The following is a 23593-nucleotide window of genomic DNA, read 5'->3' on the forward strand; positions in this document are numbered from 1 at the left end:
GCATGTGGTGCTGGGGGATTGAACCGTGGTCCCTGTGCTTTGCTAAGCTTGTTCTAAGTAGGTGCTTTAGACCACTGAGCCATCTCACCAGTCCCATCAACCTTGATTATTATAGCTTTATAAGAAGTTTTAAAATCAGGGAATGTGGGTCCTAAGACTTTAAAAATGTATTTTAGTACAGGGTCTACAGGGTCTCACTACACAAATAGGACTCATAGTGATCCTCCTGTCTTCAGTCTCCAAGTGCTAGGGTTATAGGTGCACACCACCATGCCCAGTCTCAATCCCTGTCTCAGTGCACCCTGGGGGCAGGGCGAGCATGACACTCCAGGGATCAAACCCCGTCCCTGAGTCTGCTTAAGCAGGCACTTTAATCCACTGAGCTTTCTAGCTGGCCCAAGATTTTGTTGTTTTTTTTTTTTTTTCAAAACTGTTTTAGCTGTTCTGAGTTCCGTGCATTTCCATATGACTTTATGAAACAGTTTATCAGGGCTGGGGAAGATAGCTCAGTAGAATAAGCACTTGCCTGGCAAGCACAAGGGCCTGAGTTCAATGGGATTTTGACAGATAGTCTTGAATCCACACATCAACTTGGAGAGTAGTGCTACCTTACCAACAGTTAATAGTTCTGTCTTATTCTCAAGTATTTTATTGTTTTTGGTGCTACTGTAAATCAAATGTTCTTCATATTTTCTCTCTCTCTCTCTGGTGGTATTAGAGTAAACCTAGGGCCTTCATACTGAGCTACATCCCAGGTTCCCTTTTAGTATTTATTTTGGGACACAGTCTTACTAAGTTGCCTTGGCCGGGCTCATTTTCACTCCTCCTGCCTCAGCCTCCCACAGTACAAGGATTAGAGGCACAGGACACTACACCCAGCAACACAACCTATTTTTATGTATCAACTTTTACTCTGCAACCCTGCTGAACTAATTCATTAGTTCTACTGGCTTATGTGTGCATGTGCGTGAATCTCTTAGAAGCGCCATATACGATCACGTCATCTCCAAGTAGTTTTATTTCTTCCTTTCCAATCTGAATGGCTATTCTTTTTCTGGCCTGCCTGTTATGGTTTAGATCTACAATAATCTAAACATGACTCTCACAAGGTCAGAGGCAATGCTTTGGAAGGTGACCGAGCATGGGGCCCCGCACTCATCAGCAGCTGAGTATGCTGTTAGAAGGTGGGGCCTGTTGGAGGCAAGGCCCCAGGGTGTAACTAGAAAGAGTCCGTCTCCCTCCCTCCTGGCCGCAGCATCATAAGCCTTCCTCAGTGCCAGCCCAGCAGCCCGCTGGTTCCATATTTAAACCTGCAGCCCATGGACCATACTGTAAGCCAAGCAAAGTTCTCCTTTCAGCTGCAGGTGTCACATCAGGCACTTTACCTCCATGAGAGGATACTGCAACACAGTCCCAGAGAGCTTCAGGTAGGAGAGCAAATGTAAGAGGTGAGGGTGATGCCCCATAATCTGGCTGGCCTTGATGTCTACCACCAGGTACGATGTTTTCTTAGAAGTCCTTGCCCAGGCTGAAGAAGTCCTTTCTTGCCTAGCATAGTGCTGTGTTTCACCATGAAAAAGTGCTGGATCTTGGCATGCTGCTTGTCTTGCGTCTACTGAGCACATTCATGGTTTTGCTGACTTCTGCATGTTGAACCAGGCTTCCACTGATGGACAAATGCCACTTAGTCACCATCTGTCATTCTTCCTACCTGTGGCCAGATTCAGTCTGCTCAGGCTCATGGGATTCACAGTCATTCAGAGGGAATATTATTCTGGTTTTCTTATCTGGTTTTGCTACCGGCATACTACTGACCTTGCAGAATGAGACAGGAAGTGTTTCCTCCTCAATTTTTCAGAACTTGGTAGAAATGCTTGATACATTTTGCCACAAAACTATATGCCCTTGACCCTTTTATTGTGGGAAGTTTTTAAACATCTCTTTACATGTTCCCAGGCTGTTCAATCATCGTTTTCTTATCTACAAACATAATTTTATATGGTTTAACCCCCTAGCTCACTTTCCTCTCCACACATTTGCCATTTGTGTTCCTGCCAAAGCACTCTATGGAAGGAGAGGGCCTTGGGTCTTTCTTACAGATTTGAATTTGCTCCCTGGTTCACACTTGGGGGAATTTGCAGTCTGTTATTCTGATTATGCTAAATATTTAGAATTTTATTTATCATACCTTAGTATTTCCTTGGTAATCTGTCTCCAGACAGCTTTTAGGATCACAGGACCTACTTGGTTAGCTGATATTCATTGATATTTCCCCCAGCACATCCTTTTAGTGACTCACAGAAGTAATCCTTCTGGGTGTCCTTAATGGAGCCAACTCGGCAAGCACTGGAGGCGGAGGCTGGTAGGAAACATCTACCCTTGCATCCTACTCTAAAGCCACCTCCTGCACTGTGTCTGTCACCTGTTTTAGGCTGCGTTTCCTCAAGCCTTCTCCAGTGTTTCCCCTATGTTTTTTGACACTGCTTACTAACAAGAAAGATGCATTTAGTTTGCCATCATGTTTTTTTTTTTGTTTTTTTTTTTTGTAGAACTGGGGATTGAACTCAGACACTTGAGCTTGCCAGGGAAGTGCTTATTCCACTGAGCCACCTCCCTGGCCCCTGCCATCATGTTTTTAGCCACTTTCACCAACACAGAAAGTATTTCACAATTAAGCATCGGAGGGGACTGGGGATGTAACCCAGTACCAAAGCACTTGCCTAGCAGGCATGAGAGCTTGAATTCAATGCCCAGTAGAGAAAAAATAAAAACAAAAAACAAAACGTGGGGCCGGGGAGATGGCTCAGTGGAATAAGCACTTCCTTGGCAAGCTCAAGGGCCTGAGTTCAATCCTCAGTTCTGAGAGAAAAAAAAAAAAAAAAAAAAAAGAAAGAAAAGAAAAAACGGGCTGGTGAGATGGCTCAGTGGTCTAAAGCACCTACTTAGAACAAGCTTGGCAAAGCACTGGGACCGCGGTTCAATCCCCCAGCACCACATGCCAGCCAGCCCCGCCCCCTGGTGGGCTGAGCTGGCCACACACACACACACACACACACACACATAAATAAAATTTCAACAAAAAAAAAAAAGAAAAGAAAAAACAGCCTCAGAGAAGTTTCTAAGTACTTACTAGCAAGAACCAGACAACAGCACCACATATCCCGCTTCCTAAGACCACACAACTCTCCCAGTCACAGAAGGCTGTGCTCCCCCAGCATACCCTAGAAGGGCTCGCCCAGGGCATGGCTGGCTCAGGTCCCCAATCTTAAAATGGGTGCCTTGACAATGTCTCAGGACAGCTTCTGGAGGTTGTGCTGAGATGCTGATGAAGCTGGGGTGCACACCCCACTCACTCCTCTTGTGGGTAGTCACCACACCTATCTTCAACCCGTGAGTGACTTGCAGAATCCTTTCAGGCGGCTTGTCCCCCTAGGGAGGGCAAAGCACCAGGCACGGCAGATCCCATCAATGAGGTGCATGGGTGTGGCACGGCTACTCTCCAGGCCAACATCACATGGTCATCCCCTGTCCTAGGGACAGCTCAGTGACCCAATGCAACACAAGGTACACCAGCACCTGGCCACACACCCTGTAAGTAGAGCAGAGCAGAGCAAACACCAGTGCTGCTCCAGGGGCAGAGTCCCTTGGACGTGCCCACCCCTGGCTCTGTGGTCAGTAGAGCCACCTTCTCAGTGCTCTGTCTACTAGAAGAATTACCAAGGTGAGCATACAAGGTACCAGGATGCTGTCACCATTCCCACCCCAGACCTTTTCTTAGGGCTCTCTGGCATCAGCACTGCTGCCCAGGAAGCCCCTGGACATCTGTTCCCACCAGGCTCTGCACATGAGCATCTGTTCACAACACATCCCAGCTGGCCACTGAGGTGCAGAGGGCAGCAACGAACCACTGTGCACCCAATTACCCACTGAGCTTTCTCCAGAGGTGTGCTGACTTCTACTTCGCTTCTTACTGCTCCGAAAGCAGTGATGAAATAATTTTTTTTTTAAAATTTTTTTTTTTTTTTTTTTTGAGAGAGAGAGAGAGAGAGAGAGAGAGAGAGAGAGAGAGAGAGAGAGAGAGAGAGAGGTGTGTGTGTGTGTGTATGTGGCCAGCTCAGCCCACCAGGGGGCGGGCTGGCTGGCATGTGGTGCTGGGGGATTGAACCGTGGTCCCTGTGCTTCGCTGAACTTGTTCTAAGTAGGTGCTTTAGACCACTGAGCCATCTCTCCAGCCCCGATGAAATAATTTTTAATACTTCATTTGTTGACTGAAGACTCATCTCTGTCATCTAACAAACACTGCATTCATCCCCAGCAGTCAGAAACAAGGCTACAACACTGCCCAATGGTTGGCAACACCACTGAAATGGTCAGGGTGCAAGGGGTGGGGCCACCCACCAACTCACCCATCAAGGAAGTGAGAGGGCAGAGAAGTCCTGGGGACATTGCAGGAAGGCACATCAGGTGTCCTGGTAGCAGCAAGAGGCCACTGTAGCTAAGTGCCTAACTGGAGTAGAGGAGGGGCAGTCATGGAGGGCCTGAGGTGGTCACTCTCATGACCTTGACCTCTACCTTGAGATAGATAAGAAGCCACAGGCACAAAGACCATATGACATTTTGACTTGGTGGCTAGAGGGATCCACAGGCAGGGGACAGACAGGAAGGCCACTCTACCCCTGTGGAGAGAGGTATCGCCTCTAGGCACAGTGACAGCAGGAGGATACAAGGCTGAATCCTGCATTGCAAAGCCAGAGCAATGGAGCAGCAGTGTGAGCGTAAGAGCTCAAGGCCAATTCCAGGGTCTACGAGGAGGAAGTCAGAGGTCCCTGACTGCTCTATTAAAGGATGCCACGTAGCCTGCTGGGCAGAGATCTGGGGCACATTGGGGCCAGCCAAATAGCTCAGTGGATTAAAGCGCCTGCTTAGCAGATACAGGGACTGGGAGTTTGATCCCTGGGCCTGCTGTGCCAGCCCCGTCCCTAGGGCACACTGAGACGGAGACTGAGACTGGGCATGGTGGCACGCACCTATAATCCCAGTGCTTGAGAGGCTGTAAACAGGAAGATCACTATGAGTCCAATCTAAGTAAGTGAGACCCTGCAGACCCTGTCCTAAATACGAGAGCGAGAGCGAGAGCGAGAGCGAGAGCGAGAGCGAGAGCGAGAGGGAGCGCGAACAGGAGCGCGAGAGTGAGCAGCTACTGCAACACAGGTAACCAAGGCGGGGATGACCAAGGCCAGGCCATGCGTGCTGGGCGTGCCAGTACAGCAGGGGCATCGGAGGCCAGGGAAGAGCCAGTGAGCACTGCACCCTGGCAGCCAGACAGGGACAGGACACAGTGGCACCTCAGGCAAGCACCAAAATACCACTGCAGATTCTGGTGCCCAGACACAAAAATAGACACTGGGGCAAAGGCAGAAGCGTGGCAACTCTAGAGTGCCCGGCAGGTCCAGGTAATCTGTGCAGTTGACCCACTGTGTGACAGAAGACAACAGTCCATATCTTCATGGCGGAGGGAACACAAGCAAAGAAACTGGCCTGAGGAGGTGAGCTGACTTCTCCCTAATCCTGAGAACAGAGGCAACAAGGCAAGAAAGGCAGGAACCAAACAATGGGCAGGACATATGGACAAGGGGCAGGAGGAAAAGTTGCATGAAATGGTTACTGGGACAGAAGGGCCTCCCATGAGCCACTGGGGATTCTAAGCAGTAGGTACCACCTCTGGGGTATGGCAGGTACTACGAGAAAGCCTATCCAAGTCAAAATCTGTCTGAAAATGCTGGTTAGGCCAGAAGTACAGAAGCTAGGCAGGAGGATTGCCCCATATTAGGTTATCCTGGGCTACATAGTGAAACCATGTATCAAAAAACAAAACCAAACCATATGTAGGCTGGACAAATGGGCAGAGTCTGAGGCTGTCCCACAAGGGCATGCTGCTAGAGCAGTGGTGAAGACAAAGGTGAAGAAGGTCAACCTCAACAGAGAGACAACCATGCATGCCAACAGAAGTACTCTGGAATGCAGCAAGTGGACAAAAGTGAAGAGTTTCAAGGAAGTTTCCAACCAGACTATGAGAAAATCCATTCAGCCAATAGCTGTTTATTGTGACCCCATGCCAGGCAACAAAGTCTTGCCCCAACACCACACAGGCAAAAGGAGTGTCTGATGGGAAAAAATACAGAGGTGCAGGCTATTCTGTCAGGTTGCAGTAGTGCCATAAAGAAACCACAATATCCCAATTTTGTTTTAGGGCAGCACTGCACACTCGATAGGCTGTAATTTAATGCTTAGAAGGATTCTGAGAACATCTTGTGCAGGGAGTTTATCCAATAGGCAGTTTTTACCCCACTCTTTCCAGCTAGATGCAACAGCTGGAGACTCAGCAGCCACTGTGAACTAAGAGGATCCTGAAGATGATCCTGAAAAACAGCAAACAAAAACATCCCTGGGGTAGGGCTAGTGAGACAGCTCAGTAGTCTAAGTGCCTGCTTGGTAAGTGCAGGGACCGGGGTTCAATCCCCGGCACCACATGCTGTCCTGGCCCTGCCCCCAGGCGTGCTGAGCTGGCCACCAAAACCAGACGTGGTGGTGCACGCCTGTAATTCCAGCACTAGGGAGACTGAAAACAGATGGATCACTACAAGTCCAAGTTGTGTAACGAGACCCTGTATCAAATACATATATATCCGGGTGGGGGGAGGGGTGCCAACAGTAACAGGAGTGTAGCTCTGTGGTACAGCTCTAGCCTGAGACAGAGAGCACAGGTGAGCAAGAGCAGGTGCACACCCAGCTCTCAGTCCATCAGAACAAGCAGCAGAAGGGTGCAGCCTTCACTTGGGCTGGGAGAGCAAAGTAGGTAAGCTTAGGCCTGGGGTGCTAAGGCCAGGATGTGGTGAACTATGCCCAAGATTCCTATGATCACTGTATGTTTTTTTTGTTTTTTGGGTTTTTTTTTTTGTATTTTAGGAAAGGGTCTACAGGGTGTTCAGTGTCTCACTACTAGATCAGACTCGTAGTGATCCACCTGCTTACAGCTTCCCAAGAGCTGTGATTACAGGCACGCACCACCATACCCAGCCTCAATCACCTTCTCAGCGTGCCCTGAGGGCAGGGCCAGCACGGCAGGCTCAGGGATCGAAGCCCTGGCCCCTGCGCCTACTTGCAGGAGCTTTAATCCACTGAGCTATTTGGCCGGCTCCTATGATCATTCTCCCAGACACCAAAGAGAATACCCATGGGGCAGGTGGGGAGTAGTGGTGGCAGCTCACTGCATGAGGTCTGAGGGGGGTCCAGGGAGAAGCCAGGCTGCAGGCACAAATATAAGACAGATGCCCAGCTGCCTGTAATGCCCACTGAAGGACAAAACTTAGAGAGGTGAGAGGCCAAACCAAGACCAGAGAGGGCAGTACAAGCCCTGCACAGTGTGCAGGGGGAGTGCAGTGCGGGGGCACATGCTGGAGGCACTGCAAGGGATTAGCAGGGTCTGACAACTGGGCACACCCTGCAGCAGAGGGCAGTCATAGGTGAGACAGGCACAGAGGAACAGCAGCTGGCTTCTGGCATTCCAATGAGCCAGCCAATGAAAGAGGGACCTGCAGACCAGGATAGACACACAGCAAAGTCACCATATGGGACACTGGGGACCATGCAGGGCAGGCAGGAGCTTCCCAGCAGGAGGACAGAGCCAGGCCCCTGCATGGCTGCATATTTTTCCTCACTCAGCAGTTGTGAGTCATTGACATAGTGAACACTTTTTTTTTTAATTTTTATTTACTTATTTATTTGTGTGTGTGTGTGTGTGTGTGTGTGTGTGTGTGTGTGTGTGGCCAGCTCAGCCCACCAGGGGGCGCGGCTGGCCTGGCATGTGGTGCTGGGGGATTGAACCGTGGTCCCTTTGCTTTGCTAAGCTTAAGCTTGTTCAAATAGGTGCTTTTGACCACTGAGCCATCTCACCAGCCCATATAGTGAACATCTGTCTCAGGACCTAAGTGACCAGCATCTATTTCGGCAGAGACCAAGGTCTTCAAGGGGCAGCCAGCACCCCCACTAACCTCTCTCCCTAGAACCGTAAGAGAACAGCGTGATGGTGTGGCATCCCTCCTCTCCATGCCACCTCACCAGCCAGACCTGCCTCCATCCCTGGCCTCTGCATCACAGGCCACAAGGCCAACCCAGGTTGTCTCCCAGGTAGATCTGCCAAGGCTTTGGCACAGCCCTATGGCTGCGCTGCCTCCCAAACAACTCCCTTGACCACCAGCTCAGGTGAAGCAGCTGGGGAGGAGTTTCACCCTTCCTCTGCCCCACACCCAGGGCTTCCCTGGGTCTTTAAAGGATCACAAGGTTCATGTGCACTTTGCTTGGACTGTCTTGGCACATCCCCCACAAGGCCCGCTCCTGAGCCTCCCAACAGCCGCTGCTAGAACATACAGGTGAGGGTGTAGCACCTGCACAGGCAGCACTGAGCCACCCCCAGCTCTGCTGCCCAATGGCCACTGGGAGCCTCGTTTTAGTCCTGCCTTAATGTGGCCCACTCATCATAGAGAACCAAGTATTAGAAAAAAATCTGCTTAAAATAATAATGCTTCAAAAACAAAACAAAAGCCAACCCAGCAGCCAGCCACCAGTCCATCTCTATCAGTGCCTGCCCTGCCAGAGGACACAGGCAACAGAAGAGGCAAGCAGGGGACAGGGTAGTATCAGCTCTGTTGCATCAACTGTCCCAAGATGGCACAAAGACAAGGAAGAGTGAGAGATGGAGGCTGGGGCAGCAGGGCACAGCTGTGCCCAAGGGGCAAGCAGGCTCCAAGAGGCAAGAAGGCAGTACCAAGTCCTCCAGACCAGAGCATATGGTGCTCTGAAGGTTGGCCAAGTTCCAGCATGGAAGAAGAAGGGACCAGGAATTTTACTCAGTGCCTATTAAGGGGGCCAGATTACCAGGTATCTTAGTGTAACAGCTTCAAAGGGAGGAGGCCACTCTACTTTGCACACCAGAAGTTAAGACCTGGTTCATGGCCACCACCAAGGGTACAACAAAGCTACAAACAAACTCAACATGCATGTCTCTGAAGTCATACACTTTGTTACCAGTACTTCTCACACTTGAAAACCCATGATCCTCCCAAATCCATCCAAGACCCTGTTTGGAAAACTGTACTATCAGTTCTAACTCAAACACACGCTTGGCATGCAAACATTCTGTGTCAAGTACAAATCCAGGCTGTGCAACTGCAGGACAGTATGTGTTCAGCCAGAATGACAGCAAACGGAAGGCAAAGAACCTAAACACTCAAGAATAAATTACACCCTCAGACAATCTTCAGCGTTTCCAACCAGAGTTTGGAAGAACAGTGTTCACAGCCAGGGCTCCCAGGGACAACTGGCAGGTCCTGCCCTGGGTCAGACAGACGTGTACCTGATCTGCATAGTGATGGAGAGAGGAGAGGGGAGGAGAGAGGAGGGAACTCAAGGTAAAGGAAAAAACTCAAATTATTTTATAACTAGCAATAATTTTCTGAAAAATAATCGAACAAGGACTCCCAGAGGTCCATCACCTACAGCCTGACGTTAGATAGCCTTCAACAGAACCACATCCTCCAGACCCTACGCTGTTTTTGTACCAACTGCACCTGCACCCAGCCCTCCTCACCCTGTCAAGAGTATAGCTCTGGTGCCTTCAGCACAGCCCACATCATTTCATTCTATGTTAACAAATACTTCTTCTTCTTCTTCTTTTTCTTTTTTTTTTTTTGCGGAACCAGGGACTGAACTCAGGCCCTTGCGTTTGCCAGGGAAGCGCTTGTTCTACTGAGCCATCTCCCCGGCCCAACAAATACTTCTAATTCAGGACCCCTACCCCTAGTGCCCCAGTTAAAACCTCCCTATCAACTACCAGAAATCACTGCTGACAATAGCAAAAACACATGAACTCAGCACTCATACACTCAACAGAACAGAGAAATCATTACAGGAATGAAACCCAGGGCTGGAAGAGAAACGCTACTACTACACTTTCTGGGGGAGCGAGCATCTCTACTTGCAAAAATTCTGCTATAATATCCATTTTTATGTATCTATTTTGTGGTACTGGGGGTTGCATGCTGCCTTTGCACTGAGCTACAGTCCCAGTCACTTTACTGAAACAGGATCATACTAAGTTGCCCAAGTGAAGTTTGGTTTTTTTTTTTTTTTGGTTTTTTTTTTTGGTCTTTATTGAGACAGGGTTTTGCTATGCAGTTCAGGCTGGCCTTGAACTCACTTTGTAGCCCAGGCTGGCCTTCAACTTGCACTGATCCTCCTGCCTCACCTTCCGAGAGTGGAAGTCTGCACGACCATGTTTAGCTTTTTAATATCACTGTAAGAAAAACAAAAATGATTTTGAAAAATATGACAAGCTTGCTCAGGAAACCACAGCACTGCCCTCCTGTACCTGCCTAAGTAAAATGCGCTGCACACCCATTTTAATCAAAGATTGCACAACAGCTCTGGAATGCAAGTCACATTCACAGTCATTAGAAGAGAGAGGACATAAGAAGCCCTCTCCTGCCTGTACATTTCCTTTCCAATGCATTCAATGGACACTGGAAGATTTCCTGGAAAGGTTTCCTGCCTGGCGGTTCTCAGCCAAACCAAAACGACAGAGACAAAATGAAGCAGTTCAGCTCTGTAAATGTCCATGTGTGACTGTTCAAACAGGTCTGAAAGTACTGGTGATCTATACCAAGGTCTTCCAGTTAAGTAAAAATCCAACAACGACATCCTGAAGGGATCTGCAAAGAGATCTGGTAATGCCAACAACAGCCACTAACCTCTTAATCAAATAAACTGCCACAAAACACCTGCTTCCCACTAAGGAAGAGCAGGGCCTCACCTCTGATTCCCTGTAAAGACCAACCTCATCAAGGCAATCACATATAAGCAGGGACCAAGCTAACCCACGCCTTCCAGGGAGTGCCAGTCCTGCCTTGAACAGTATGTGGTCACTCGCTTTGCCCGAGGGGGTGAAGGGTGTTACAAGAGCTTCCATCTCCAAGAGTGAGCATACAAATTAAGCTGGAGTGGGGTCCAGAGAGCCCAGGGCCATGCTCTAGGGCAGCTAGCTAGACTGCTTTGAGGCTAAGGACATGCACTGGCCGTGGCCCTGCACCCGTCACCACCTGTCACCACCTGTCATCACGGAGGTGGACAGCATCATCAGGTGTTTTGTTCTGGTTGGAAAGCATCTACCTGGCCCTCCGGGAAGTGACTGCACAACCCTAAAGTTCAGCCAGCTAGCTTTCCTAGGGATGTCCAACCTGGCTCTCTGATGGGATTTCCTCACTGGAGCCAAGAGAGCACCATCAAATTCTCTAGTCATTACAGAGCCCGCACCAACCTCCTGCTCCCCGCGCTGGCTTATTTCGCCATATGGAAGGGACCACCAAGGTCACACCCCTGGCAGGCGCTGCCCAGGAAGTGCGGGGAGACCAGCAAGAAGGACTGCCCAGGAGTCTGGGGCTCCTCTCAGTCCCCTAGCACGCCCAAAGGCCAGTTCGCCACGCCCAGCCGGAGCTTCCGGGAAGTGGCCGGACGCTGCCGCGACCTACGCCCGCAATGCTGGCCACGACTCCAAGTGGCCCCCGGCCCAGTCACCACCTTAAGACCGAGGACTGCCCTCGGACCGCCCCGCGGGGCGTCCAGCGCCCCTGGCCCCGCGTTCCCGCGACCCCCGCAGACCTCCCGCCCAGGCCTGACCCCAAGACCCCGGTCCTACTGCCCCCGCTCTCGGCCGCCATCCGGCCCCGGCCCCGGCCCCGGCCCCGGCCCGGGCCTCGGCCCCACCGCCCCCTGAGGACCCCGCCCCCGGCCCCACCACACTGGCTGTGCTCAGGCTCCGCTCCCCGGAACCTCTTTGGCTCCGGAAGGAAACGCGGCGGCGGCCCGGGCCGTGCTGCAGCGCACACCTTGAGGGTCGGGTACTCCTGCACCTTCAGGGTCATGGACAGCTGGGCCGCCGACTCCTGCACCGCCATCTTGGGCCGCCCCAGCGGAGGAGGCCGGCGCACGGCACGGCGGGTAGTGACGTTAAGTGGGCGGGGCTATAGGGGTGTGTCGCGCACCTACACCAATCAAGTCACCCCGTCGCCCGGGGCGGAAGAAAGTGAGGACCAATCATCGCCGGCCTGCTCCAGGCTCGGCCAATCGAAGATCGGCTTCCTTAGACTTCCCTGCCCGGCTACTGGACTGCGCTCTTGGCTTACAGAGCCGTGGGGTCCGTCGACCGGCGCTGCAGTCTGCGGGAGTCGTCACGACCTATAGCTGTCACCGCTCTTAGGGTCACCTATCGTGGCGGTCACGTCGAGGTCACATTCGTGGCCATCACCTCTTGTGGAGGTCGCCCCTGCTGGTGGTCACTTTCTTGGCGATCAGCACACGTGGCTTTCTCCTGGCGACCACCCCTCCTAGCACTGACCTCACAAGGCCGTGGTCCTTCCTGGCGACGCTGTCTAAACGTCCTCAAACCGCGCCTGCATCGAAGGACTATTTTGCTTTCACAGGTTATTACAGGCTGTTGGAGTCCTGGGTGGGACCCTCACTTCCCTATTGAAAGAGCAGAGCCCCAGCTCCAAAGCCCGCTGACCTTCGCTCTGGAGTCTCAGGGTGGTCGGGCCGGTGCTTGCTGGTCATGTCTCCTGTGGTACTGTTTTGTTTCCTCACACATTCTGTTTTTTGGCAGAACTGGGGATTGACCTTGCTCCTGCCAGACAGTGCTTCTGCCACTAAGCTATCTCCCCAGCCCTCCCCCTTACATATTCTCATTCTTCCAAGGTTCACCAATCTTTCCCATCCCCTTTTAAAAATAAAAATGAAATTAAGCCTCATTGATTAGGAAATGACTTCCTCATTAAGCCATCTCTTGCTTTTCACAAAACTCATTTCTAAGCGATGATGCAACATTAGGTGGTGTTAGATGAAACTCAGGAGTCCCTTCCACCAGCTGGAAGAACAGTGCCAACGCTTCGGTTCACAGCAGTGCTTAGCAAACAGCGGACTAGAGGCAAGCAGGAGTCCACACACATGTGGCTGCAAACTCTGGTCACCCAGGGGTTTTTGGACACGTGGATGCCTATTGTACTGTGGTGTGCACACATCTCAGCAATGCAGCTCAATACATTTTCACCCAGAGTTGTGCCTCCACGGAGCAGCAGATGTCAGGCCCACCCAGGTCACCTCATTAGCTTAAACTAGGGTGTGATGGGAAGTCTTACAGAGATGTCAAAACCACTCTTAGCACTCAGAAACACTCAGGGCCTCAGGAGCTGGGCCTGAGCCCAGGACAAAGCCCACTCTTCAGATTCTCCACCCCTGGGTTCGAACTTGTGAAACCTTAGGACTCAAAAAGTATAAGTGCTCTCTCTCTCTCTCTCTCTCTCTCTCTCAAATAAATAAATAAATAAATAAATAAATAAAAAATAAAAAAAAAAAAAAAAAAAGTATAAGTGGCCCAATATGGGTAGCTGCCTTCTGGGTCAGGGCACTGGAGAGGAGGACCAAGCAGCCTCAGGAGTGTTTCCTAGGACCACCTTCTGGAGGACCTTTCTGACTCCCTCATCTCCACCTGAGAGACCAACTGTCACAGCCAGCTCAAGTGACACAGCAGGGACTCCACCACCAAGCCTGCTTCCTTCTCTCAGAGCAGCTGGTACTTAGAGGTCCCCTAATGAGGGCCACCAAGCAAGGGACATGCACAGAAGCCAATCCTGTAGACCTAGGTGAAGAGAAAAAGCTTTGCTGTCTCTTTGCAAGAAAGCTAGGAGCTCCGACTTCCAACTTGCCATGGGAAGGAAAGGGGGCTGCGGTCACTGGTTGCAAGGGAGCGTCAGGGCTCTGTGCAGGTGGGGACCATCAGCCTGCTACCTCTCTTCACAGGCAGTGTTGTCCTGCTCTGGAAATTAAGAGCCGGAGATGTCAAAAGATCATGGGTGGAGCAAGCTGACTTCTTGCAGTCTTTCTGGAAAAGCCGGTTTCAAACCATCCGGGTAGATTCTGGGAAAACAACTTAAGCTCTCTGTTATTTAAGGAATTTATGACTGTGTGAGTGCAGGATGTGGTGCTCACAACAGTACATCAGAAGGGACCACTGGATCCATGATACTGGGTGCACTGCATGGCCTTCCCTGTGGGGGGTCTGAGAGCTGGAAATGCCTTACAATTTATATCTCACAGGAGGAGGCTGCTACCTGCCAGTTCTGTTTAACAGTTGTAATATTTGAATAAAATCTGTTTTTCACATTAGATAAGACTACACATGTGGTTTATTGGCAAAACAAACAAAACAAGACAAAAAACATGATTTGATTGTACCTTAAAATTATTTAGTAATGCAACCTATAATTAGTTTCTATGATTAGCTAAGATTGAATCCACTCAAACCACGTAATTGTTATTTTCTCAAAATTTGCTTATAAATGTTTCCTAGGAAACAGCCTCTGGGGTGGCTTGAGGCCAGAGGCCAGAGGGCCTGCCTGGACAGCCAGGCACCCAGGGTGGCCACAGGGATCTTGAGGGACTCTGCCAGGATGGGCCTTGGTCTGAACTTCCTGTGCAGAGATTGCCCACATTCCTTTTAGAAGGTGGTGTGGGCCAAAATTAAAGGCTGGCCTAGGACAATGTGAAGGGTCCTCAGTCCTGAAAGGCTCCTGTGGTGGGGACAGAAGCACTAGAGGTGCAGCTGGTGGGGCCGTCAGGCAGACCAGCCCACTCCTGGTGGCTAAAGGATCAGGCTGTGCACGAAGGATGCCCCTGGAAGAGGCACGGGCGGCGGCAAGGAGACTGGCAGGATCACCCTGTGGCTATAGACATTTCTGATGACAAGTGACATTCCTGATGGCAATGCCCCTGCTAGAGCAACAAGGCACCCCCACAGAAAGCAGAAAGTTCCTTTCTCTGGGGTCGAAAAGCAAGCAGACCATGGTGCAGTCTATGAAAGCAGTGGTGACAAAACCACTCCTGGCCAGGGCTGCGAGGACGCCATATGCAGTGCCACGGAGGGCCCACAGTGTGAGGAATAAATACAGACTGACCCACTCCCCTCGAAAGTGGGCAGCTTGGGATGTGGCAGGGCAAGGCATGAGTGTCCTGGTTCAAGCCCCAGCAGCACAGACGAAGGAAGGAAGAAAGGAAAGAGAGAGAGAGCGAGAAGAAAGGATCGGAACAAAAAAGCAAGCAGAAATATGAAAAAATAAATTCATAATGAGAAATTACAAGGTTAGAGAATTTTAAAATTATATCCCACCAGCTGCTCTGATCTGAATGCCAGATGTCACATATAGGCAAAGTCAAACACGACAAAAGGAAACTTCCCAGAACCGCAGAACTGCTCTGAGTCATGCCAGGAGTGCAGCGACTCCAGAGGCCGCGCACGCCTGCCTGCTGGCAGCCATCCGACAGAGGGAAAGCAGCCCACAGGTTCTGCGTGGCCGTTCCCTACATCTACACCTTTCCGAGGCGTGGGCTGAATAAGCGGGGGTCACATCTTGTCAATCTGCAGCTAACCAGAGTGAATAGGGTGGGGCTGAGGATTTGGCTCAGCAATAAAATGCTTACCTAGCAAACTGGAAGCCCTGGGTTCGGTCCTTCACACAAAAAAACCAAAAAAACTTCCCCTAGGGGCTGGAGAGATGGCTCAGTGGTCTAAAGCACCTACTTAGAACAAGCTTAGCAAAGCACAGGGACCGCGGTTCAATCCCCCAGCACCACATGCCAGCCAGCCCCGCCCCCTGGTGGGCTGAGCTGGCCACACACACACACACACACACACACACACACACAAAAAAAAATAAAAATTTAAAAAAAAAAATTAAAAAAGGGGCCGGGAGATAGCTCAGTAGAATAAGCGCTTGCCTGGCAAACACAAGGCCTGAGATCAATCCCCGGTTCTGCAAAAAAAAAAAAAAAAAAAAAATTAAAAAAAAACTTCCCCTAAAAAAACCAGTTCACCCCCCCAAAAAATACAGTAAAAAGAAAAAAGACCAAAAACAAACACGGCAGCTGTAGACTGAGGATGCCTCCTGTTTCTGTTCTTTATGAAGTGCTGCCGTACGCTGGGTCTGACGCCTTCTCTAGTCCCAGCTACTTAGGAGACGGAGGCAGGAGGTCACTCACGTCTAGGCAACAGTGAGATCTTGTCTCACAAATCAATAAATACATTTGTTTCTACATAGGAAGATCATTTACGTATGGCAGGGTGCCCAAGCACAGTGCCAGCGTCACTGTCCCCACTATCTGCGTCTGCTCTAAACCTCATGCCCACAGCAGCGGAGGGTTCTTTGGCTTGACCAGATAGAAATCATGTATTGGCAAAGTGCAGCTCTGAGAAGTGCGGTTGGTCGCCGGTCTGAGCGCTTCAGGGCTGACAGCTCCTAGAGTTTATGGCTCTTGCGTTTAAAGCAGTAGCTCTGTGCAGACTTCTCAAGAATCCCAAGCAGATTCGCACAACTTTCTGAGGGCATGTGACCTAGAAAATAAATCACAAGCAGGTTTGTAGGTCCACTGGAGCGAGTGCATCTTGGAGCAGAATCTGTGCCACACCACTGGGGAAGTCAGGACACCAGAGGGAGCCCTTGGATTCCAACCAGAAATACAAAGAGGCGCTCTGCTTATACAGCAGCTGCAGGCCTCCAGTTGGTCTAAGTGCAGCCCTGTGGTTGCCCTAAATTCAACCCTGCTTCTTAAGGTTGAGCCTGCTGTGGTCAGGGCAGACATCTTTCGGAAGGGGGTCAGGACAACTGTTTGATTGATAGTAGCTTGTCTCTATGAAAAATGGCAGAGCTGAAACCAGGGACTCTTACGGGAGCAGAGGGTGTTCCCACAGCTCCCTGGGGCTGGAGTCGGGGGTGTTAATAGCAGGTCTCTTCCTGGTCTCTGCCACATTGGGGTGGAGTCCCTTCCTCGGGGTCTGCAGTGGTGGGGGCAGGGGAGGTGCAGCACAGCTGCCAGCCAAGCCTCCTACCAGAGTGGCCATTGAGTAACCTGGGAGACACCATCTGCGAGGACGCCGAGGTACGCTCCCCTTGCCCTCACCGCGTGGGTCTAAGCAGCAGTGAAAGGAACTTCGATCTTGTGCTTTTGAAAGGAGACAAAGACAGTGAGCAGATCAAGGCTGTGTGAGGAAATGGCCACCTGAGCTGCGAGGCATGACCACCCTTTCCCATGAGCCTCTCGCGTGTCCGAGGTTCCCATTGGCCTTATTTTCTTTCTTTCTTTTTTAACTCTTTTTTCTTTTTTAAAAATGTATTTAGTACAGGATCTACAGGGTTTCACTACACAGATCGGACTCATGGTGATCCTCCTGTTTTCAGCCTCCTAAGCACTGGGATTATAGGGGCACACCACCATGCCCAGTCTCAGTCACCATCTCAGCATGCCCCGGGGGTGGGGCCAGCACGGCATACAGGGGGTCCAACCCAGTCCCTGTGCCTGCCTAACCAGGCGCTTTAGTCCACTGAGCTATCTGACTGGCCCTCCATTGGCCTTGTTTTCTGTCCAAATTGGGAAACACGCACTGTCTACTATTCATCCCAGGTACTGTAGGGCTGAGCTGGAAAGGTGGCCAGTGGGCATGGACTGAGGGCCTGGCCAGGTGGATAGAAGGAGGAGAAACCGAGTCCTGGGCAGCCACACTGCGTGATGCTCAGGGGCCAGTAGCCAAAAATGTGTATTTGGTCTGGCCCACAGGGCTTAGAGCATCCCTGAGGCCACACCAGGAGGCATGCTGGGGGTGGCAGAGAAGGCCTTCCTGGGACAGGAAAGGACAAATGTCCAAAAAGCTTGCCATAGAAGAGGGTAAGCCATGGTAACAGCTGGAGGGGACTATGACGGAGGTGCAGAGAGGCACCTTCCTGAGGACAGGCACAAGGAGCCTTGTCAGGAGCAGGGAGAGCCCTGCCTGTGTGGGGTGGGGACACCCAGGGCCCTTAGTCTGGTGCTTTGGGTGGATGCTTACCCAGAACCAGGCCAGTATCGACAGAGTGGGGCCCAGAGGCCAGGAGGACATGCTTCTGGAAAAATGTCCACTGTCCTCAAGCCCAGGACAAGCTCAATTTCTAGACTTAAATGCTTCAAACCCTGGCCCGAGGGGGCACCCTTTGGCAGCTTTGTTTTCCTGATGGCCCAATGCTGTATCCTGGCTTCAGGGAAGGATTGGGCATCAAATCAGGATCCTGTGCTGCATCCTGTGCGCTCAGGTCCCCATACCTCTCCCTCTAGACTACAGAGACTCCCTGGTGACCCTGGAGGCCAGACTGTGAGCAGACGGCCCTCCGGGGAAGGTGCTCAGACCCCTTTCCCAGGTGGAGGAATGGAGGGGCAGTGGAGGGAGGGCTGGTGCTCCCGCAGGTCCACAAGGGGCAGCAGATGTGGTGGCCTTGGCTGTCCTGCGCCATTGCTCTGTGGCCTGAACACAGGCTGGGCTGGGTCCTATGTTGAAGGCAGAAGGTACAAAAGGGCCTCAAAGCCCATGCAGGAGTTGGGCACCACCCAACAGTTCACAGCCTGGGCCAGAAACGGAGCTCTGAGCCTGCCTTTTCCTGGGGGCTTCTGAGCAGCCCACCAACCAGTCCTCAGTTACCACTGCTGTCGAGTAGCTAGTGCCACCCTTCCGGCCTTTCCACAGACTGTGTCATGGGCAGCAGGCCTGGGGCACGGTAATTCCTTGTGGGGCCTCACCCCTGTAAGCTCCTGTGGGGTAGGCTCACACAGTAGGTTTAAAGTTAGTGGCTCGGGGCTGGTGAGATGGCTCAATGGTCTAAAGCACCTACTTAGAACAAACTAAAAGCACAGGGACCGCGGTTCAATCCCCCAGCACCACATGCCAGCCAGCCCCGCCCCCTGGTGGGCTGAGCTGGCCACACACACACAAATAAAAAAAATAAATAAATAAATAAAGTTAGTGGCTCTGCAGGAAGGGAGGAGGCTGAGGGTGGGGGCAGGTGGAGAAAGTCACTGACCTCTCCGTCCCACCTCCCTGCCTGACTCAGAGCAGATCCAGTAGGTGGGGATGGATGGCAGGGCGAGTGAGGACAGCCAGCCCTAAACACATTCCTCTCAGAATTCTTGGAAGGACAGTGCATTCCTATCTGGCTACAATTAAAAAATGAAAAATAATCACATATACATGCACAAATGTTGATGTTCTGATCAAAACAGTTTCAAATCTGTGGAAACTGCAGAAGAACCTGGCTAAACTTGCACTTGTGCATCTTCAGCAAGTCAAAATAGGGCTTTGATTTGTTGAGCAATTCTTTCCTGTGATAGGAATAATAAAAATAATGAGATTTTATCACAACGAGCAGAGATGTTGGTGAGAATCATTCCTAGCACAAGGAGAATGGCCTGGACCATCATTCCTGTGAGCACTGTGCGGAGCTACATCGTAAAGTGCATTTATAGACACTGTCGCCCGACCTTCCCATCACTAGACAAAGTCTCGTTTTGTAGTTTATCACAAACTGCCAGGTTTGCTCAGCATGTAATTTAATCTTATGCTTGGAGGCATCCATGTTACTTGGTTATCATGAAATTATTCTTTAATAAAAATGTATGCTTTGTGATCTCTATTTTATTAATTTGGCTCATTATTCCATCCATCACTTCAGACGCCAGGCGTGCCATTTGTCACCGTTACTGGCCGCTTTGTCACAGCTCTGCTCTCCTGGGTGCTGTAGAGGCAGATGGCCTGATCTACAAAGGAGAGCACTCAGGGTTGCTGTTGTTAATAACAACACAATCACCACCACTCCAGCCTGTGAATCATGGTAATTAAACTTGTTTCTTAAACAGGTGCCTTTCATCCTCCTGGAAAGAGGCTAGAGGACCCTGAGCTCCGTGCCTCAGGACAGAGTGCATCACCCTCCACGCACCACAGCTGCATCTGGGTCGAGGAGCATCAGGGCCACCTCCCAGCGGAGCCCAGGCCTAAGGCTGTAAGCACCTCTAGGAGGTGACTGCGTTTGAGGAGCCCTAAGCAGCCCGGGAGAGCAGCTTCCAATGGCTTGCACAAAATACAAGGTGGTTTGGTAGTGACATTGTCATTTTTGCCTCATTGACTTAAATACATAAATAAGCAATCCTAGAATTGACTGCATTGATAAAGTGAGTCCTCTTTGACCTGATTTGCTAGGCATGTTTCTCCCCCGCTTCTGGGAGGTCTGGCCCTTCTTCCTCAGTATAGTGAGTTCGCATTCCCACCCCAGTCCTAGGGAGCTGTGGTTCGGTTCTCTGTGAGTGCCAGGCCGCTGATCTCCGTCCCCACTCGGATGAAGGTTGGGGGCTTGGACCCCGAAGGTGATGGCAGTAAGGAGGGCTCTCGGTTCTGGTCCAGTCACACCTAAATGGGAGCCTAGGATTCAGGTCTAGCCTGAAACAGTGACCTTGAGCTGACCTTGACATCTGTCCTGCAGGGCACTGGGCACTGGTGAAGGAGGCCTTTGGCCCACAGGTATGACTTGGGGCTTTTTGTGCAGCAGTGAGAACACCTTTGGGGCCTCAGACACAAACCATGTGTTCTGGGCCTCCCTAGAAGCTGCTGGAGATGAAAACTTCAAATGCCTGCACAGCGCACCTCTGTAAAATGGGCAAGGTTTCTACAAGCTGCAGGACATCGAGGAGAGAAACTAAATAAGTGCTACAGAGATGGAAAACAGGCTTGGATCTGGCATGTGGGTTGGCTGGGTTTGGTCTTCTGTTCATTTCTGTGACTCTAGCTGGGTTCTCTGCGCTGCTCCAATTGTCCTACAGATCATCACACACACCTTGAACATGTCACACTCTGCATTCAAACAATGGTGCACTGCATCACAGAGTCAGAATGCCATCAGGGTAGAATTTCACTGTACACCCCCACCCTGTGCTTCTAAAGCTTTTCCTAATTTAATGACCTGTTTACCGATTTTTGTGACTGAGGCACAGAACAATGGGGACTTAGGTCCACCTTTTCTGTGCAGGTCTGTACATCTTGTTGACAGAGCCTCGGTGCCTTTTTTGGCATAGTACCCCTTGTTCACACAGCACTGTGGCTTCTGCTGCTTGTGCTGTGGAGTACAGCACTGCAGTTTTACGTGCTGTTTCACATCACAGCACTGCACGGAGGAGTTCAGCAAATCCAAGAAAAGTCATCAAGCTGGACTTTCCTTTGACTGTTTTTCTCTGTTCTGAGTACTGTAATGTACACACTATAGAAAACTCCTCTCTTAGCAACCAATTCAATTAATGGCCTAGTCACAGGAACAGGACTGAGTCCTTAAATGAGGAGCAGCTGTATTACACTATAAGCACAGCAGACTGAGTTTTTTCTGTTAGCAGCCAATAGTGTTAGACAAAGAATCTCTTTCCTGGTAGACAGCTTCCTTCTCCCTGCACCGTGGGAGAGGCCAGTCGGATTTACTCGTTCGTGAGCTCCCTCCTTGCTCTGCCTCCTGCCAGCCCCTCTTCACAGCACCTGCCTCTCAATACCCATCAGGACCAGGAGCTGCAGCCTGCACGTGGGTTGGCTGGACTTGGTCTTCCTCAACTACAACTTGGCAGGACGTGAGCCTGAGCTTCCTGTACCCACTCAGTGCTCTAAAGCTGCGTCACGGTCTCCACGTTTCTGAGTTCCTTGCGCCTCAGTCCGCCGTGGCTCTCAGGATACACCTGGGTCTGTGTCCGGCAGCTCCGCGGAGGGGCTGAGTGTGATTTTTTCCACCTGTCCCTTGGGGTCCTCAGCCTCTGGTTTGCAGGGTGAGTCTTTCATCACTATCCAAAGGTCTTGACCATCCGTCATCATTCGTCCCTTTAACTAGGATTGTATTCCCTCTAGTCTCCTCCATTTCTGGGGGTCGAGTTATACACACACTAGACCACACAGATCTTAGCTTATTTATGTTTTTTTCTTCAGTGCTGGAGTTGAACCCAGGGCCTTCCCCTTGAGTGCATTCCTAGCACATTTTATTTTTGTTATTAAATTGATTTTTATTTATTTATTTATTTATTTTGCAGAACCGGGGATTGAACTCAGGCCCTTGTGCTTGCCAGGGAAGCACTTATTCTGCTGAGCCATCACACTGGCCCCTTATTTTTGTTATTATTAAATCTTTTATTTATTTATTTTTTAGAAAGGCCATTTATTTATTTATTTATTTATATTTATTTATTTATTTTTTTGGTGGAACCAGGGATTGAGCTCAGATCCTTCCATTTCGCAGAGAAGCACTTTTTCCACTGAGCCAGCTTCCTGGCTCTTAAGTCTCTCATTTATGTATGTATTTGGAACAGGGTCTCGTTACGGACTCGGACTCATAGTGATGCACCTGTCAGCCTCCCTAGCACTTGCTTGCGGTGCGTATCAGCGCGGGACCCGGGTCCTTGTGCTTGCCAGACAGGTGTTTTAGTCCGATGAGCTATCTTGCCAGCCCCTGGTGTCATAGTTTTAATTTGTTACAATTTCCTTTTTTTCTTTTTAGTTTCCGCTGATTGCTGAAATTTCCCCTTTGCTGCTGCGTGGTGTCCTCTGCCTAAGTCTCTTTTTGACAGCGTCGTGGTTACACTAGGACCTCAAGTTTTGCTTCCTATATTTTGATTTTGGGTTATGTTTTCTTGCTTCTTTGCATGTTTTGTAACTTAAAATTTTTTCTATCTATCTATCTATCGATCGATCCATCGATCTGGCACAGGGTCTCACTACGCAGCTCGGACTTGCAGCGGCCCTCCTGTCCCAGCAGCCCCCAGTGCTGGTGTCACAGGCGTGCTCCGCCATGCCCAGTTTCAGTGGCTGGTTCAGCATCCGGGGCCAACATGGCATGTGTTACTGAGGATCGAACCTGGTCTTTGCACTTGCCAGGCAGGTGCTTAGGCTGCTGAGCTATCTCACTGGCGCTGTCTTACAACTTTTTGTTTCATGCTGCTCGTCATGGATAAAGACTTGTTGAGACAGAATTAAGGGCTACCTATCTCTCCCAAATGACAGGCTCCTTGGAGTAGGATGGTCACCTGTAGGGGTGAACCCTTCTGTGTGCACTTGTGCTGGGTCTGCCCTCTGCAGTTTCTGTAGATTCTGCTCACTACCAGCTGAGCAGTGAATATGAGGAACCGAATGGGAGCACTCCCCCAGCAGGACCCGGGGCTGGGGCAGGGGCTCTCCAGCCTCTAGGGTGTCCAACGTACAGTGCCAGCTTCTCCTTACTGTGGGGTTTTCTCTGTTCATCTCACCCTACCACACAGGGCATCTGTTGCTCTCTACCCCTGACTTCTTATGGCTTGGGACATCTTTGTCTGTCCTGTCCCCAAACCCCAGAAAGTTGTGCTTCATCCCCAGTCAAAGTTGTGCTCCTGGGAGGAAAGGACAGAGCAGGGTGCAGACCCCAAGCCCCAGCCAAGGGGCTCCAAGTCTGCAGGCTCCCTCCGCATGTTCATGCTCCTATCTGCAGAAATGAAAGCTGCTGTAGGTCATTTCCCTTCCAAGAAAAGAAGGGAACACCTTCTGGAACTTTGCTCATCCAGGTTCTTTGACAGAGTAGGAGTAGGCCACAGTGCCTGGCTGGTTCTCAGCACCACTGCAGGGACCCTCAGCCGCGAGCATCTG

At 50.7% G+C, this 23593-nt stretch overlaps 1 protein-coding gene across 3 annotated transcripts in view; it reads right to left on the reverse strand.

Annotated features, from left to right (window-relative positions):
• The window catches only part of Maea (macrophage erythroblast attacher), a 36153-nt gene extending 24098 nt beyond the window's left edge, over window positions 1-12055 (reverse strand). The window contains exons 1-3 of one of the 3 annotated variants that reach the window (XM_023700327.1): window positions 11940-12029; window positions 10256-10351; window positions 4407-4507 (exon numbers count right to left, since the gene is read on the reverse strand). Coding sequence is in view for 1 of the 3 variants with exons in the window: in XM_004624630.2 (XP_004624687.1) it covers window positions 11940-12008 (69 nt within the window). In the remaining 2 variants the exon portion in view is untranslated. Of the gene's footprint in view, window positions 1-4406; window positions 4508-10255; window positions 10352-11939 lie in introns of those variants that run through there. The other 2 variants (XM_004624630.2, XM_023700336.1) reach the window with 2 other exon arrangements.
• Between the last annotated feature and the right edge of the window lie 11538 nt (window positions 12056-23593).

Source organism: Octodon degus, unplaced genomic scaffold (genome assembly GCF_000260255.1).
Source record: "Octodon degus isolate 3935 unplaced genomic scaffold, OctDeg1.0 scaffold00006, whole genome shotgun sequence".
NCBI classification, from domain to species: Eukaryota; Metazoa; Chordata; class Mammalia; order Rodentia; family Octodontidae; genus Octodon; species Octodon degus.